Here is a 20,534-nt window from a genome sequence, read left to right as displayed (position 1 = left end):
CAATTTATTTGAAGTTTTTTTTATGTTTATTTTTTGTTTTGCAAATTAAAAAACTTCTGTACCTAAATGATAAGTTTAATGAATAGGTGTGATTTTAATTTAAGAACTGTTCCGAAGTTGTATGTTGTCTGTGTATAAACACATATAGCAATAAAGATTACCTACCTTTCACAACTTCAACATAAATGTTATATTATGATTAGATAAAAGGGTATCTAAATCTCTGTTTAAACTGCTGCAACAAAGACAAACACTCAATATATTTTTAAACACAAAAACAAGCAAATAGAAACAGACAAAAGGGGTATAAATTACCATATCTCAATAAACAATCTCGCTTTTAAAAACAAAGGCGTAGAAAAATACTTTATTAAATTACCATTTTAAGTATGAAAAGATAACCCCATAAATTGGAGGAAGACCCCATAATTTTTTTCCACCTGGATAAACACATCTTAGAATGGTCCTGATAAAATCCCCTTGCAAAGAATCTTACGCTCTCTTGAACCAATAAGATTCTACAGCCATCTCACGATAAGCAATATTCACGCGTATTTTTATGATATTTTGATGTGTTTTCATATTAACTTTAGAACACTTATGACGTTCTTAAAACTTTGAGATCGAGTTTGACGTGATAAAAATAAATGAAGTTTCTTTTATGTTGCATGTAGAAAAGTTAAGAAAGTTCCGTTTTCGAACAGTATAATTGATCAACATACATAAATATGTAGATCCTACCTATATTTGACATAATATTTTTTTCACCATTATTAAGCGACTTCTTCCAGTTTTTCAACATATTTTGCCGTGGGTTCCTATATAAACTTCTTAACATCATATGTTTCTAATCTATACTTAAAAAATAATTATTATTTTTCATATCTTTTTAAGTATAGATAGAGGAAATACGTCAACATAATTATTATGTTCCTCAATAAATGATCTCAAAACAGCTACATACCTGTACGCCACCGTAACACGAACAAACAAAGCTGTGTCTATCGTGAGCAGTTCACGGACAAGCCGCTTATTTTGCTCGGCACCAGCTTATTTTTGCATGAACCGGGCCCGACATCGCAACCAAGTAAACAGAATAAGGAATTAATGGCTAGTTGATTGTGTGGCTTTTTGTTAATAAGGAATGTGTGAAGAATGATGTTTAGCATGTTTTGATTTAGAGACTATCTTGACGTTTCAAAAGTTAACCAAGTGTTATAAGTTAATTTGAAATTAAAAAAAAAATGGCTTTGGAACGAATTGTCGTTCCAAAGCCATTTTTTTTTATACCCATTGGGGTATTAACATCGAGGCTTTAATGCTTTACCAAAATAAAATCCCTGCCTTATAAAACTGGTACACAAACGGTTCCAGAAGAAACAGATATTTTGTTAATGGCATCTTGCAGTTCAATCTTGGAGGCTGTTGACTGATCAACCGGACAACGAAATGACAACAGTCGATAGGGATATTATGTATACAATCTCTTATTTTTATAAGCTTTAAATATTTTTGAAATTATATATTTTTTTATTATTTTCCTACTAAACTATACTTTTATATATTTTGTAGGCAAATGAATAAAGGTGTCATCGCAATTACTCCAGATTTTCAATATCTCAAACAAATAAACATCCATACATACTGGTATAACTTTCTATAAAAGAAAGTCGTTTCAACGGTTATTCGTTAAAAGTTTTTCCAAAGGAAAATATTATGTCTGACACGGCACTCACTTCAGGTGCACTTTATCTGTTCTGCAAGGAGATTGAATCTTTCTGCATTATTCTCTATGGAAAGAATGCATAATTATTTTTAGATGGAATCCTATTATTTTTCTAGAATTATTAGATTTGATGGATAATAGAGACACTTGAAGTAAAATAACAGTTTTAAAAGTTTAATAAACTTTTTTGGTTGTACAACAAAAATAAGTATCTTCCTATTTAATTTCTGAATATAAAACTCTACGTTTATTCTTTCGGGAAGCCAATTTTCACCATTTTTAATATAACTTAGTAGTTTATTTTATTTTGATTGTTTTATAACCATCAAATTAATTTACTTTTTTCAATAATGTTTTAGGTATAGTAAACATTCCCACAAACATTATTAATTACTAAAAAGCAATATCAATTTTACACACTTTACCACAGTTTATCGTTTGCTTTTAAAATATTCTTCCACTTTCACATTATTTTTGCAGTGGCACTACCAATTTTGGGTAGCGGGTGAAAATTTTCATAACCCATGCAACGTAAAGTTTGAATCCGCACTGAAAAGGGACGTTCGTAAATTTTTAGGACTCCATTGAAGCCAAAATTGTGTGCTGGCTTTTATTTATTGTTTTTAATATTGGTTTTGGTACTAGATAGTTTGGGAATGAATTTTGTGGGTTGTTAGGTGAGTAGAGTAAAATCGGAAATACCAAATGAATATGGAAATAATACCTCTACTTTTACTAAGAATTTTCGCTAACTAAATTATGTATAGAAACTTGTTATTAAAACCTGTCATTTATAAAACATTAAAAGTAAATAACATTGTGAGACGGAATTCCAAAAATAACCAGCCAAGATATCCCAAAACACTCCATCTTCATCTACGAGTATAAACAGCTTTATTGCATAAACAAAACACGGTAAACCAAAAATATAAGTTGTCGTCCTAAAATAATACAAAAGGACCAGAAAAAAATGCGCCCGTATGAGCAACAAGCTAATTTACTTTTCCGCCCACGGGCGGTCAAATAACATATACGTAATAAAATACCTATACGTGATTACGCCCTCCGGGTCTCTCGTTTACTCCTATAGTAATAGAGTATACCACTTGCCGGTCAAATATTCATAAATGTCGTATGAAGATTGGTTCGTATTAGGGGTGTTTATTTTTAAAGCTTTGAGGGTGTATACTCAACTGTTTTGTGGGAAGTTTTTTTTATGTTGGGTTGGTTAATCTGTGGGCCTGTTTGTGTGGTGTACAGATTATCTCTTGAAGTATTACTTTGTTTGTATATAAAGGAGTATGTCAAAGTGTTGTAAATAATCACAACTCAATTTAAGCTATTTTACTAAGGTGATACATACTTAATGCACTGGAAACAAATGTAGAATAAGTTCCAGCACACATAAATTAATAAGTTAATAACTCATTGCCATTCCGCACCACAGGTTGACGCTTAAAAACCTTATTTTCATTAAAACCTCGCCCGAATAACGGACTTATAAAAATCTACCTTAAAAAGTAGCCACAAAATTTATAGCTACATCAATCCCGGCCTTTTTAAAAGGCTGTAAACGAAAAATTACTAATAAAATTCTGGATAAAATTCTCTTTGGAAAATACAAAAGTTTTAAAAATAAATGTAGACTACAACACAATAACAGTATTGACAGTTAACTTGCGCCATTTTATTTTAAATTGATGTTTTTATTTGATTACGTTCAATTGTTTTCAACAAAATGATTTTGTTTTAGATTTAATAATAACATTTAGAGTATATACGTAGGTATAAATTCCATAGTGGATTGAATACATCCGATACACACACTACAATATAATGTAGATTATAACATAACATCCCATAGTTTGATGTGAGTCAGATGTCATAAACGTGAACCACTAAAGCATGTAACAAAAACAAAAGCAACAAACCATGCTAATCTAATCCCCCTCAGCGTCACAACTCGGAGCCTGTCCGTTCTTTCATTTCCATGGCGAAGCATGACCGGTATACAAATACACAAACCACACTCATCTTTTTCCGTATATTAGGACCACCATTCATCTCCTCGCAACACCAAACATTTACATATAAGGCCACGTTCCCATACAATTTTATTTCCCCCAACTTTATACGGAATCTGTGGAACTTTGGAAAAAATCTGTCCACAAGGGAGTCCACTAAATTAACCATATTCAAAGGAATGAGACGTTTCAATTTGTACGGAGCGAGTTTGGGAGTAAAAAATAGGCGAGATGGCTGACCGCCGGACGAAAAAGTGCTAAAGGATTTTGCGACCGCCATGATATAAAGGGACCTATATAAGTTGGTGTAATAATAATTTTGTTCGTGACGTTTTGACAAATGACTCATAAACGCTCCTTTGTTATTGATATTTTCTTTATTTTCTGTCCGGTTTTCTTGCTGTTAGTGTCAAATGGTTAACGCTTTAGCAAAAGTGATGAAATTTGCTGTTTACCTCAAAATACGTACAAAAAAGCTTCTCCGTGTAGGTCTTAAGTAACAAGACAACTACTTAATCTCTACACCAACCGAGCCACCTCCAAAACCTATATTTACAATTCGAACACACATAAATAAAAGTAGTTTAACATCTTCTAAAGCTGTAGTTTCCTTCAATTTCATGTACCTGCATCTTGTGCCAAGAACTCGTACACCGTATAATTTACAAATGTTTTTCCATCTCTATTGAACACTCGAGGGTACATGATCGTGTAAAAACATGAAAATTTATCCGAAATCCTATCATGTACTATGTTCAACTTGTTTTATTATAATAGCGAAATGAATTTTTCGTGTAAACGCTGGCCAAGATTGTGTCAAATTCTGTTGGTTCAGGGATAAAAACTAAAAAACTTGGTACAGTTAGCGAAAGAAGTTTGTTGAAGAGCCCTTTTTTGCGTAAAGTTTGAATGACATGTTATTAAAATTATTTTAATGTAAAGTATTTTATATTTGTCTGTAGTGTTGTAATTGCATTAATCTGTTACAGCGATAACACAAAATATCTAGGTATTTAGCAATCACTGACAACTTACAATATCTGACTTAACCAAAACCTATCAGAGTTTTTACAATGCTTTTTAAAACCACCGCAAAACACTACATACACCAACACCAATATTACACCGACCCCCAAAAAAATAACCAATTTTCCTACAAAAAACATTTTCGCCGAAACACCTGACCACGTTTTTAACTGGGAAAAAGTTTCTTATGCTATTTTTGTTCGCCCTCATTCCCAATATGTACTTTGAATATTGAAGAGTTTTCTGTGTAGTATAGCGGACATCGGCCGCGGATAAAACGTTAAACCAACATGTTTACGTTGTACTGCGATACTGGGGATGTATGTGGGGTGAGGGCAGAAGGACCAGATTAATCATGTATTTAACAGTTAATGGTATTAAGTGGTATGTTATGTTTGATCAATGACACCTTTTTTGTCCATACTTAGCAACACCTTTGTCAGTATCGAAAAATATAGATTAATATTGTTATAATTTGAATATTGGTCCCGCTTGTTAAACTTGCATGTGGGTAATATTTGAGTCCTAGTAGCTGCACTCATTTCTAGCCGCGATCAAAGTTAAACACTTCCCGCATATGAATAAAATGGTAGCCTATATCATTTCTCAGGTGCTGGATCTCCCAATTTCATAATAAAATAATGTAATAGTAGTTTTACAATATTAGTAAGGATTAAGCAGACACTTTTTATATACATTCACTAGAATAATGAATCCCACTTTCCCTTTAATATTTCAAGCTACATCTTTACAACTAACCCTTCTGTCTTTACCTTTCATCCGCCAACCAAGGAAAGCGGATAACCGGATCGATGTCCGCCCATCCCCATGCAAATAGGTCCCCAACAATAGCTTATAGGCATTGTGTATATGATAATAGAAGCAATTTTTACGCCACCACAAGGCTCAGACGCGAATGTACGCGATTACCTACAAATTGTGCTGAGATTCATGCGATTTATTTTGATGTACTAACTGGCTTGACTTTGTCTGCGGTTTTTGAATGCCAATGTTTTTCTTTGAGGAAGATTTTATCGGTGATATAAAATGATCGGTTAGATGCAATTAGTACAACATTGGGAGTCAAAGTTGGCATTGCTCTGTATCTAACTGAAAACTAGCTGCTTTCAAGATTTCAGCTGTGTTTGAGGGAATCATCTTTGGTAATTAAATCATTTGTTCATTAGATCAAAATATTATTAAATTCACCTTATTTTTTTTTAATAACTTTACCTCGTCAATATCGTATTTTTACCGGAAGAACTACATTAAAACTCATTAAGCTTCAAACGTTAAGTAGGTTGAATTTTAACCAATAGTCAGAAGGACTCCCGTATCAAAAACTACCTAGATACATATACAGTGTTATTTTTATAGGAGGTACAATAATAAAATTATGATAGAGTTTTATACCTAAGTACTGCATGTCGATTCTATAAAATATCACAACTCACTTCGACATCACTCTCACTTCGACTTCGATCTAAAGGTAGAATTCCGTGGACGCGACAATAGTCAACCTATGAAAATGTATGGCACCGTTGTCGAGGCCCGTGACAGTCGCGCGCGGCCGACGAATTTCGTAAGCTGCTCGCGGCATTGTCAAAAATTTAATTCTGGTTTTACTAAAATTCTATAGATGTTATTAAGCGCTAGACCATGTTGAGAAGCGTACGGCCGCGAGCGGCTCACGAAATTCGTCGTCCGCGCGCGACTGTCGCAGCCCCCGGCAGCGGTGCCATACATTTTCATAGGTTGACTTTTGTCGCGCGCGGCTGCGACAATCGCGACCCACGGAATTCTACCTTAAAGTTTCGTGATTGACATTGTCAAACTACACTAGCGCTACACTATCGAGCGTGTTGACAAGTTGAACTAAATCAAAGTCGAGATTTTGACAGATCTGTCAAAATCTGTCTATCTATAGGGAGGTAGGGAGAGATGGGCAGTTGGGAGACATGATCAAATCAGAATAAAGGGGGTCCTTTTATTCTGATTTCTGATCATAGTTTTGTTTTTTTTTATTGGGTAGTTTACGTTACCGACTGGTAACGGTGTTCATCCATAGACTATCTGTCATTTCTGTGAGTTGTCAAGAACAAACACTCGTAAAAGTACTTAAATATTTTGTTGCGGTTTCGGATCGTTATAAAGAGAAAACTAATGAAAGGTATGTGTATTTTCTATTATTAATTATTGATTGTCAAAATCTCCAGTTACAATTATAGTAAGTCGATGCAATCCACACCTATTATACATTTAGAAGAGAGTACTACAGCAATAGTTAATGGGCCCCACGTTTTTATTTTAGTCTAATATGACCGGGACCACCTACGTAGGTTGACAGGTAAGTAACTATTTTTTATTTTCTAGTTTTCAGTGCACATAAGATAAAACCGTTTAACTTAAAAGTTTTTTTACCGATTTTTTTTTCATAAACTAAGTCAAAAGTGTCCAATGCCAAGGTCCCTATGGTAGGGAGGCTTGGACATACCATGTAATGTATAATTTGTAAATTTTTGCTCTTCTTCGTCAGTGAAAATTTGTGAGGTTATAAATCTGCGCGAAAAATCCTTTATAGAATCTTGTTTCAGGTACCGTTGCCAACTTGATCTAGAGACTACACGTGAGAGACTACACATAGAGTGTTTTAAAGTGATTAAGTGCCTACCTTTAACGATGGCTAGAATGTTTTTGCTTAAATCTTTATTAGAAGAAGCTCATGCTTTAGATAATTTAGAAAAGTGTCAACAATCTGCTAGAATTCGTAGTTTATCTTTATTAACTCGCGATGATGACTATGTGAGCATATATAGATTGTCAAAGGAGCTAATTGACCAACTGGAGTCTGATTTACTGCCCCTGATAAAGCCCACAAAACGTCGAGGCAAAGGACTTACAACTCGTGTAAAAGTAAGTATTGACACAGTTTATAGTTGAAAAATTGTAATCAAGCACACAATAATAAGAAAAACACTTAGTTCTTAATAAGGAGTATTCCCTTTATGTGGTTTCCCCGCCAGCTGATATGTTTTCAAAAGACTCTGTACTTCAGTTATAATATTGGTATTCTCTTAAGCATGAAAATAACCAAATTGGTCTCAATTTTGTTTTCACTAAATCCAGATAAAGTAGGTATTACATTTTTTATTGATTTATTGTTTCACAGATACTATGTACTTTATCATTCTTGGCTAGTGGCAGTTACCAGAAGGTTATTAAAGAGGGCATCAGAACTTATTTATCGCAACCGTCTGCATCTCGTTGCATAAATGAAGTAGTGGAAGCTCTGAACAATCCGGCCGTAGTAAAAAATATATAAGGTTTCCTCAAAATCAGCAAGAAAGGCAAATTGGCGCTGTCAGTATTTTTTCGTAGGGTAAGCATAGATTATATTCACAGCACGAATTTAGAGATTTCTGTTTATTTTATACTTAAAAGCTGCCTCAAATTCCTTACAATAACAAATTATAACTAAAACATCATATTTAGCTAAAATTCTGTGTCAAAACTGATAAAATTAAAAACTGATTAATCTCGGTTGACATTTTGTCAAGTGGGGAAGTCACTAGCACAGCATTGGTCGATGTCGAGCTCACTTCACTTCGCAAGTGATTAGGTGATGTTTACAGAATGCAAAATCAAGGTCGTTCTGAATCGAATGCGAAGTGAGAGTGAATAGCGAAGTGAAATGCGAGTTGTTGTTCGAATTTTATAGAATCGACGTGCAGGCAGGCCTTGGCCTGTTGGGCCCCGCTGGGTTGCTGACAGTATTCTACTTGTGTAGCCCTTTCATTTGATACCCATATTGAGGGGCTGTGCCATTTTGTGCCGGCGGCCATATTGGATTTAATTAAAGGTGTATACAAAATTTCAGACCAATCGGTTGACAGGAAGAGGGTGAAATTTGAATTACTAAATTTGATCCAAGAATAAATAATAAAACAAACGGGGTGAGCTAAATAAAACCGTTTAAATATCTCGTAATGTTGAAACTGAGTGTAATTTTTAGGAAAGCTCTTTCATTATATCTAGCCGAATATAAGAAATGGCAATAAAAGTTGATAATGATCTGTAAAATCTGATTTTTTATGCAATAAATTGTGAAAAAGTGCCCATCCCTCCCCTACCTCCCCTAAAGTATGAAATGACATTACGAATCGAAGTGAAATGCGAGTTGTTGATCGAGTTTTATAGAATCGCAGTACAGTATTTACTTAATACATATTTTCTGATTGCCAAAATGTTTACGAAGCCAGCGAGCAGAAATTAAGTTAGACGAGGCGAATTATGGGCGAACGAGTAGGAACTATGCCAGGTCAAGTAGGTATTTATTAACGGAGGGCTATTTTCGAGTTATTTTCTCTCTATATGGCAATATTTTCTTTAACGATGGAGGTAGAAGAAGCCTTACCTTTTAATTCGTATTTAGTGTAAAACTGTTTAATATATGTAAGAAGGTAATGCAAGCTGTAGAAGTAAATGTCTATGTTACTTCTTTCACAATAATGCCTGAAATATCATGTTAGTTATTGTAACGAAGAGAATCCAGGGGGATCTGTTTCCCAGTCCCAAATAAATATAATAATGATTCGTTTATAAAAGACAACAGAACGATCCACTTGTATAAAGAAGCTTTTATTGGTCAGTATAGATCGGTATGGTAAATTTAACTTTTTGAAATTACTTCTCATAACATCAAAAACTCTTAATATTACCGTTATAATAACTTTATAACATTAGGTACAAATTACAAACAAGTGACATACCCAATACTTCGACCAGTTTTAGCAAAGAATTAATCAATTCATTTAATTATAACAAAGCTCAAAGGCCACCGTCCACTGCACCAATACTTGGTCCTTTTATCCACCAACCTACAAAGACCAAACGCAAACAAGAAAACTATTTAAGTCCCTGTCAATAGCACGATAAAATGATCAACACAAAAATACTCGTTCAGAATAATAAACTATCTGAAAACTTGTAAGGAACGTAGTTAATTAAAAGAAAAACAGAATGAAGTGTTGTTTGCAAGGAAAGAAAATTCTAATTGACTATTAAGTAAGCGGCGGTGGAATGAAAGTATTAAAAAAAGAGTATTTTACGCGATAGGATGGAAGGGCTTTAAGTTGATTCTTAATAGTGTTTTTATTTAAGTAGTTTGTTGAGAGTTCATTTTTATTTTTATTATATTCATCTATAAATAGAGTTTTTCTCAGGTCATGAAATGCTTTAAGACTGTTCCGCTAATTGGTTGTGATAACATTGATTTTTAGCCAGTTTATGGTCCACCTAACTCACTGTTTTCCACAACGATAACTTCAAACATCTTATTCGATACTTTTTGAATATAAGCCAAAGGTTATTAAAGAAATATGTGTCAATTGACCAAAGTGACAACTTTTTCAGAACTGTTAATGGAATATTTTAACTTTTCCCGTACTTCCCTTCAAACCCCCTAAAAAATAAATTACAATGTCACATGTACACTCACCGACAACATGTATGTACGCTGACCGCACTTGAGTGTGGAAGGAAGGCGCGTCGGCCGACACTTCGCATCGGTACCTGCCGGCCAGAGCGCGCGTCGCCTCGCGAAGTACCGATAGCTCATACTCAATATCCACTTGCTTCTACTCGATATCTTAATCTATCTTTTGCATTACTTTTGAAAATTTTAAAACCGGCCTAGTGCGAGTCACGGACGAAAGTCTAACATTTCTATATTACTTTTGTTGAGAGAAGAAATGTCAACTGTCTAAGCATCATGGTTCATGAGATATTATGAGCTGTGTTACTATGGAATAATTTGACATTTTACAATACCAGATTTTTCTAAACTCCCCAAGCAAAAATTCCTAGGAAAATAAATCAAAATGTCACATGTACACTCACCGACAACGTGTATGTACGCTGACCGCACTTGAGTGTGGAAGGAAGGCGCGTCGGCCGACACTTCGCATCGGTACCTGCCGGCCAGAGCGCGCGTCGCCTCGCGAAGTACCGATTACTGATACTCGATATTTTAATCTATCTTCTACATTACTTTTGAGAATTAAAAAAAACCGACTAAGAGCGAGTCACGAACGAAAGTCTATAATGTCCATGTTATTTATCCGAAGAAATGTCAACTGTTTAACTTTTATGGTTCATAAAGTATGGGCTGATTAACTATGAAATAATTCAACATTTAACATTACCAATCTTTTCCCATACATTCCCCACCAAAATAGAACTCTAAAAATAAATCAAAATGTCAAATATACACTCACCGACAACGTGTATGTACGCTGACCGCACTTGAGTGTGGAAGGAAGGCGCGTCGGCCGACACTTCGCATCGGTACCTGCCAGCGAGAGCGCGCGTCGCCTCGCGAAGTAGAGATTGCTTCTACTTGATATAATAATCTATCTTCTACATTACTTTTGAGTATTAACCGGCCAAGAGCGAGTCACGAACGAAATTCTATCATGTCCATGTTATTTATCCGAAGAAATGTCAACTGTTTAAGTTTTATGGTTCATAAGGTATGGGCTGATTAACTGATCGCCGCATCGAGAACGCCTGGAAGAGCTACTGGTCCATGAAGCACTACATGAAAGGGGACCTACCCCTTTCACTCAAACGAAAGTTAGTCGACATGTGTATCTTGCCCGTCCTAACCTATGGTGCGCAAACCTGGTCCCTCACCGAGTGTCAGAAGTCCAAGCTCAAGGTTTGCCAAAGAGCGATGGAACGTAGCCTTTTAGGTATTAGACGAACTGATCGTGTACGAAATACCGACATACGTTCCAAAACGGGAGTCGCTGATGTGGGCCGAAAGTCGGCAATATTAAAGTGGAACTGGGCCGGACACGTCAGCCGAATGCATCCGGAAAGATGGGCCACTATCGTCGCTCAGTGGACACCTCAGGATGGACACCGCCGGCGGGGTAGGCCCCGGAAGAGATGGCGTGACGACCTTGACGCCTATTGTCGAGACTGGTGGGCTCGGTCGAAAGATCGAGAAGTGTGGAAGCAAGATGGGGAGGCCTTTGCCCAGCAGTGGGACAGTATGGGCTAAAAATAAATAAAAGGTATGGGCTGGTTAACTATGGAATAATTCAACATTTAACATCACCAATCTTTTCCCATACATTCCCCACCAAAATAGAACTCTAAAAGAAATCAAAAATGTCATATGTACACTCACCGACAACGTGTATGTACGCTGACCGCACTTGAGTGTGGAAGGAAGGCGCGTCGGCCGACACTTCGCATCGGTACCTCCCGGCCAGAGCGCGCGTCGCCTCGCGAAGTACCACTTGCTGAGAGGTCGATCTTGACACCTGCGGGATAGTGGTCGTGTTAATTGTGCAATGGTGGAGGTTTCTATGTATTTCTTACAGCAACAGCGTAAATTACAGGATGGATACTCAAAAACACAAAGTATAATAATATTATTGACATCAACATTTAAGTCTTAGCCTGTGAGAAAGTTGCAATCTATACCTCGTTACAATTGTATGTGTACATTTTAAAGACAAATATCTAACAGAAAAATAATTAATAGGCCAGTGCTTGTTTTAATGCAGAAAGTCAAACATCATTATGTTTATTAGTGCCATAGTGCAATATTTACAATAGTTTCACCTGTGAAATGTACGAGTCATAATAATTTCATCTTATGACTCGTACACATTCGATGTACAGATATTATGGAGTAGATTTTCTTCCGAAAATGCAGCATCACGAAGTGACATAGAAAGCTAAACTATTCACTTAATATTAATATAATAACAACATACATTTACATAATTAATCAACTATTAAATCAATTGCCAGATGCTAAAGCTAAACCGTTCAATGGACCGCACTCATTTATGCGGCATATGTTTAGTTTGCGTAATTAATAGTTTGAATAGGATGATAATAAATTGTAATTTTATTATATCTAACCTCTTGTATGTTGCTAACTATGAAACAAAATAAAAACAATTGTGTCTCTCTTATCTGTGCTCAAAAAACGAGTTAAAAATTCTTTTGATCTTTCTTGTAACTTTCAATGAAACTCCAACTCAAATTCACCAGAATCTTTGAGGTGAGATTTTATATTAAAAGTTAATTTTATAATAAATATTATGAGGATAACAATATATATTAATTTAATTTATCTACTCTGAACATAAAGGAATATATGGGAATTTTAAACTTCAGCAAAGAGTAACTGTACAACTATTGTCCGAATTTAAACCAGTTCTAACGTAACTTCATCTAAACCTCATATTATAACAGTTAAATAATTTATTTAAATGAAAACAAACTAAACCTATTTGCATGATTCGAACCACCCAAATATAACCTGAAAATATTGCAACTTCATTCGGGTTACATGAATTAATTTTAGATTTTGAATACTATTCATACATTGATTCGATATGCAATTCGACACGCTTTTTATTATTACCGCGCTCACGCTTCACGCTTTTTATTTTTATTATTATATTTTGAAATGGTATCTAAACAGTATGGTGTTTTTTATTCAATTAATTTACATATGTAGAAGCAAAAAAAAAATACAAACACAACCTTGAATAACACAATAAGTAATTTTAATTAAGCAGGTGTTCAGTAATCTCAACTAAAAAAAAACACTTAAACAAATGCAGCAGAAACTTTTAAAAGCAATGTCCAATAAACGGTCGAATAGCCACAACACAAGTCCACCATCTCGTGCTCAAAGCGACGGGAGCGTAATTAAAACGCTTTTTTTTCATTTCAATGTCCAACAATATCCTGTGCCCCACTTCTTCTTATTGATCCGACATTGGAAAATAAAATTGCGGGCCCCCACCCTCTTGTTTACTAACCAAGCTACCAGCTCATTTTAATTTCTCACGATATTTTCCCCTTTATTATCTTTGATGACAGGAAGAGTTGAACGGCCATTGTTCGAACGTTGCTCGCTTCATAATCCGAAAGGCGGAATAAAAATTCCTATTGTATCGGAATCAGTGAGATTACTAAGATTTCTGTCGCTTTTTATTTTGTCAGTTGTTCCGCTAGGGTTGGGAGGACCTTCGTTTCTAAGATTGTCGATATTCCTACTAAAGTCGAACACTCCGTTTTTATTCGACGATAAAATTTTACTACGTTAGTTCGGAATGCTGATTTTATTGCGAAATATTCTTATTGGGATAATTGTATGTTGCCATAGAAATAATAGGATTATTTTTAGGAACGGAGAAAAACGTATTTTATTAATCTCGCTATATTTTTTGTGAGAATAATTTGGGCCTAGGTTGTTCTTAAAGTTATTTCAAGACTTCGTAGGAGCAGAATTATAATCTTAGATTAAGAGTATTCGAAAAACCAATTTATCACTTGAAGTTATTTTTATACCTACGTATTAACTTAGCTTAAAAAATACTGAAAAAGATTTGCAAATAATTTGAAAGGCCTTACAGAACGCTTAGTTTTTTCATTCATTCCCCGATGACCCAAAACAAACATTATTAAAATCGTGAACGCACAACGTAATTTACTAAAAGTAACCTGGGGCTACAGCTGAAAATAACGTCACAAGAGGAATATAAAACATTCAGGTTCTATCATCACTTTATTAATGTATACTATGCTCTGCCCATGACATCATCGGTTTATATTTTATTTAAGTAATATATTTTTATATTGCACAGCCGTTTTACGTGAGTTCACTTCTAGTAGCAAATTGTAGCGTATGTCACTAACATACCTATACATTTCCTATGCATTATAAATACTTTTTTACTAATTAAAAAAAATATATAACTTTGATTCCGATTACTTGTCTCCAAAAAAAAAGTTCGGTACCTAATAGTAGTTTTTTCATAAAGAGCTTTTCTTACATAAATTAATTAGGTACCCTAAAGATTAAGAACATCAGTAAAAAATCTATATTTCTATAGTTCTAAAATAGGCATAGCAGCACGATCATCATCATTGCCCTTTTCGCAATATATTTTAATCCAACACAGCATGTATTTCCTTCCATACATCTTTGTCAGCCGTCTTCTCATTATTCACCCCTTCCTATCTATATAACATCTTTTACACATTCCATCCATCTCTTCGCTATATAGTTTTACGGCTGATTTCAATAACTGATCTATATCCTCAGTTGCCTACAAGAGATACGAGTTTGATTGTTGGAGCTAGTTGCAAAGTTCAGTCTCTATAAGCCATTTGACTAACTTGCATTACCTATATATTTTATGTTCTAAAAATAGATTGAAAATACACTTTTCCCCACAAACCACAGTGACACAAACCTAAAACTAATCAAAATGTTTTGCATACAAAAATATAAAACATTGATGCAATAAATTCCTAACAAACCAATGCTTTGCGAGTTCAAACTTTATTTCCTAGAAGTTATGATTCAGTTTTGTGTGTTGTTTAAATTGGAGACGAAAGAAGTTCTTTGTATTGCGGACACCCTGTACTTGAAAACAATAGCAGGAAACTTTTTAAAACTCTTCAATATAGGTTCTTATTTTAACTTTGTTTGCTTGACGGCTTTGTCAAAACAAAACAACGTTTGAGATGTTGATCATCACTTTTTTCCTATTTTTAAGGAGGTGTTAAAAATTTTGCAGTTGTGCCTTTTACTAGATTCTGCAATAAATTAAATAAGAGCTTAAACAGAGTTGCTATAAGCCATCTTACCGTAACAGTGGCTTATTAAAAAAACGTTATGAAAATTATTCAATCTTCACCATAATCAGGCCCACCATAAGCTCTAAATGACGACGCTTTGTTAAAGCTAAAGGTCATCAATTTTTTTAAACCACATTTGTGCGTTCATTGAACATTGAACACAACAAAATGACAACACCACACAACATTTCCATCACTCTAAAACTTTCCACCAATATTTATTCCTTATTTTCTTTCCCCTATATTGTACTCATACTCTATTTTTGGTCGCGACTTACACGCTATACTTCGTCTTAAAGTATAGTGAATCGGATGCCATTGCGCTGATATTAGGTGATTTGGCAAGCCACTGGTAGACGGGGACCCATCCAAAGTGCATTCGTCGGTGTAAGATATGACGGCGTACATTGGGCAAGAAAAATCGAAGCTCGTTTACATTTTTGCTGTCACGTTTTTGGAGAAATTATTAGTAGTGTGTTGGTTATTTTCAATATTTATTTTTGTTTTGTTTTTTTTTTTATAATAATGGCCACTTATCGTTCGTTATTCTTATCAAGAAGAAAAGGCACACACCTTGTTAGGGTACTTAAATCCTATAGATAATATCAATTTAATTCTTGCCCCATCAGACGTGTGCAGCACTGGGAGGCATGTAAACGATTCTGTAGTCACACCGACACCCATATATTCATACATTCTTGTTCGCACATTTTAGTGGACATATCATAGCACACATTAATTAAATTCAGTAGAGTTAAACTACAAAAATAAATCTTACAAAACCCAAACCCCTATTTAAAAAGTTCATCGGAAATCTGCGTGCCACAAAAGAATTCTAGACATCTCCGTCCTTAGGGTACAGTAACCAATTAAGGCGCGTCTTATCACGCCAACTCTGTAGTCTTGGCAATAAAAATTCGCGTAATCCCAAAGGGCGAACGAACAAAGCCGCGAAAAAAGCCACCAAAGTAAGAGATCGATGCGACTTGAGGAGAAATTTTGTGATTTATTTTTGGGAATTGACTTGTTTTTTTAATCTCGTTTTTTACTTTAGAAGCAATAGAGGGATTAGTCAATTTAGATACTCGATATCAGCACCGTCCTGCCCACTATGTTGCTTACTCATCATCCTCCGAGCCTTTTTAGGGTTCCGTAGCCAAAATGGCAAAAACGGAACCCTTATAGTTTCGTCATGTCCGTCTGTCCGTCTGTCCGTCTGTCCGTCTGTCACAGCCGATTTACTCGGAAACTATAAGTACTACAGTGATGAAATTTGATGGGAATATGTGTTGTATGAACCGCTACAAAAATATGACACTAAATAGTAAAAAAAAGAATTGGGGGTGGGGCCCCCCATACATGTAACTGAGGGATGAAATTTTTTTTTTCGATGTACATACCCGTGTGGGGTATCAATGGAAAGGTCTTTTAAAATGATATAAAGTTTTCTAAAAAACATTTTTCTTAAAGTGAACGGTTTTTGAGATATCAGCTCTCAAAGTCGTAAAAAGTATAAAAATAGAGGGGGGGGGACCCCCTCTATTTTTATAACTACGGGGTATAAAATTCTAAAAAAAATAGAGGTGATGCATGCTAATTAACTCTTTCAACGATTTTTGGTTTGATCAAAGTATCTCTTATAGTTTTTGAGATAGGTTGATTTAACTGTAATTTACGGAACCCTTCGTGCACGAGTCCGACTCGCACTTGGCCGGTTTTTTTCCCAATCATGTTGGGGTCGGCTTCCAGTCTAACCGGATTCAGCTGAGTACCAGTGCTTTACAAGAAGCGACTGCCTATCTGACCTCCTCAACCCAGTTACCCGGGCAACCCGATACCCCTGGTTAGACTGGTGTCAGACTTACCGGCTTTTGACTACCCGTAACTACTGCCAAGGATGTTCAATGACAGCTATGTTCTATGTTGCTTACTGTGTCAAGTAATTGATACAATAAGCAACAGATTTTAACCATTCTGGTTATTTCCACAACATAATTAGTTGCATAATAGAACTTGTTGTATCCAATAATGTAATTAATTGAATTAAATTATATTCACATAAAACGATCTAGTGGACATTCCTAGAAACTATTTTATGCGGATAACCATTCAAATTCGCGGAACAGACAATCCAGTAGTAGAGTAATTTACAGTGACATGAATTATTAACAAATATTACTCAACGATATGATGTCGTTACGGATAGTCAGAAGCCAGAAAGTCTGACGACCAGTCTTACCAAGAGATATTGGTTTGCCCAGATTACCGAGTTGTGGAGGTCAGATAGGCAACCGTTTTATGTAAAATACTGGTACTCAGCTGCAGCCGATTACACTGGAAGCCGACTCCAACATAGTTGGGAAAAGACTGGACATATAACGATCTATATTCCTACACATTAACATAGTGTAACAACCAGAATAATCACTTAATTCATTTCGACAGTTGCACCAAAATGGCGGCCACAGACTAGAAAAACCCATCAAACAGAATAGAATTGGCACATTCATTTAATACATTTAATCCACATCAGACTGAGCGGAATGCAGTTTGACATGGATAAATAAAGTTCCTGGAAAACATAGTGTCATCTGTCGGATTTTATTTACAGTTCATTTGACGATGTATGTACTAGAGTTGCATCGGATTTTGGTGGTTAGGATTTGTGACCAAATGCAATTTTGCGTTCATTCTATTTGAATCAATGTCGACTTCGTTTAGTGTCGTTCAATGTGTTTTTTGGCGAATCATCTTTTTAAATTAATTAAAAAACTATGTCATACTAACTGTCCCCCGCGGTTTCACCTACGTTTGGAGGTAACCTCTTCCCACTCACAGACAGGACAGAAAATAGTAGGTATATGTCCTTTCTCTGACTCTAGACTATCTTTGTCCCTTATTTCATTAAAATCATTATCAGCCTTTATAAAGTGTCACTGCTGGGCCTAATGCCTTCTTTCAGATGAAGAAGGATTGAGCGTTAATCACCACGCTTGCTCAATGCGGGTTGGTGATTTCAGACATTATAGTCCAGGTTTCCTCGAGCTTTCCTTCGCTTTTAATCAGTCATTAGTGTCCAATATCACTTATAAGTTACATACAAACTTTTATAAACACTTTTTAAACTAAAGAATCCCCAAAAAAAACCTAATAAACCGTCAGTAACTTCACAAAAAGTAACATTTCAATAAAGTGACCGTAACCTTTACAGATTGCGTTTAGTTGACCCGTTTACTGAAAGCGGGTGCTACATAAATATTTCAGATGTGTTCCCAATATCGATACGTTTAAGGGTTGATACGATTTAAGAAATTGGGTTTGGAACTGAAATCGATGATCACCTTGAACTAGAGTGATCAATACTTGTGGAAATGTAGGTGTGAAAAGGGGACCTTTTAGACTATGCTATGGTTGTAGATCTTTTTCTATAGTTTGAAATGGTACTGTAAAATATTATGATTGTTGTTACTAGTCAAAAAAAACAGGCAAAAAAACAGGCAGGGTGTTTTTTTTTACTTCTGCTTAAATTGGTGCTGAAATACGACTTCACATTTTTCATGCGAATATGGCTATTTGTCGCTCTTTCACGCCAAAACCACTGAACAGATTCAAACATTTGTTACACAGGGTAATCTTGTTTAAGACCAAAAATGGTATTAATTTTTTCTTACACGTGCAATAAGCCTCGTTAACATGAACAGTTAATATTTAAATTACTACAACTTCTAACCCAAAGCAAAACTCTATCAAACCCCTTTTTCCTCACAAGCCTTAATACAAAACATCTTCATCAACCAGAACCTTAAACCTTTAGATAAAGCCGTTACAAAATAATGGTTGCCAGGCAACCCTATATAATTAGGGCGTATATACATTGTTAATTTGGTTTAACGCCCGTGGTCAGGTGTAGTGAGCTATTCTGAGTCGATTACGGCCCTTAGAATAGCATCCTTGGTGCTGAGTGCTCAGATATCTACGACAATGAGTGTTGTTAAGAGTGACGTGTGTGTTATGTTTTAGGTTTCTATATAAGTGTGTAGGTGTGAAATGGTTTCGGTTTTTTGGTTAATTGGAAGTTGATTCTTAAGGTGCTGTTGAAAATTGAGCCTTTGGGGTATCTGTCGTAAGTAAGCAGCAAAGTTCAAGACTTCATTTCAAATTATACACTTTTTTGTTGTTTGTTTTTTTATTTTTGTCTATGTAGGGGTTGTAAGCGCCTACACTTGGATGATAGTTGATAGGTTGACTGCTTCTCGTTGATATAGACAGGAAGATCGTGTAGAAATGATAAAATAACACAAACTTCTGTGACGATAGTATATTGATACAAATGATAAGGTGCAGTGATATAAAATGCTAATGCTACAGTTTAAATAGTCATACAAAAGTGCTGACGCGCGCCGCGACAGTAATTATGTATATAAAATAAAATTAAACCTGTACAGTTGTCTGTACATGCTGCCGAGGGCGCAAAGAAAGTGAAAATAACATGATATAAATTATAAACAAATTAAATAAACAGCAAGTTAAAAAAATGTCAACTTAATACTAATTACATAAACCATCTAACTATCACTCAAAGGAATATCGAACTTAATTGAATGCAAGTTAGGGGTCGATCTGCTCTCGGTGATCCTTCGCGGTGTAGGCTGCGGCTTGGTGGTCAGCTGTACTGCTGCTGATTCTAATCTTGACTCCAATGCCGGCTTCTGAGTCCGTCTTCTTCGGATCCAGAGGATAAGTATGATAAAGCCCGTGAGGATCGCTCCGGCCACCAGCGAGTAGAGCACGCTATACTGATGCACGTCGTGGACGCTCAGCGCTTGAGTTGATTGTTCCTTGAGATCCTCTATGTCTGATTTCAACTGGCTCCACATTGAATGATGATCCTCGGGTACAAAGGTATCCATCGAGGGGATGCTGGTATTGACTATCTCGTTAACAACAGACATCTGTGGAAGCTCCATCTCTTCGGTATGATGGTCCACGTGATTGATGAAGTTCTTGTGAGAGTAAATCTTGAAAGAATCTCCCTTAAGTGTGCATCCTGGACATAGAGTGATAATTCCGTTGCCTGA

General features: G+C 35.5%; 1 protein-coding gene across 1 annotated transcript in view; it reads right to left on the bottom strand.

The window, feature by feature from the left end:
- Positions 1–11,611: 11,611 nt before the first annotated feature.
- LOC135116759 (uncharacterized) overlaps positions 11,612–20,534 on the bottom strand; it is a 152,163-nt gene continuing 143,240 nt past the window's right edge. The window contains exons 4-5 of the mRNA XM_064034301.1: positions 11,972–12,107; positions 11,612–11,838 (exon numbers count right to left, since the gene is read on the bottom strand). Coding sequence (XP_063890371.1) covers positions 11,612–11,838; positions 11,972–12,107 — 363 coding nt within the window. The remainder of the gene's footprint in view (positions 11,839–11,971; positions 12,108–20,534) is intronic.

Source organism: Helicoverpa armigera, chromosome 4, assembly GCF_030705265.1.
Source record: "Helicoverpa armigera isolate CAAS_96S chromosome 4, ASM3070526v1, whole genome shotgun sequence".
NCBI lineage: Eukaryota > Metazoa > Arthropoda > Insecta > Lepidoptera > Noctuidae > Helicoverpa > Helicoverpa armigera.
This window is presented reverse-complemented; position numbering and strand designations above follow the sequence as displayed.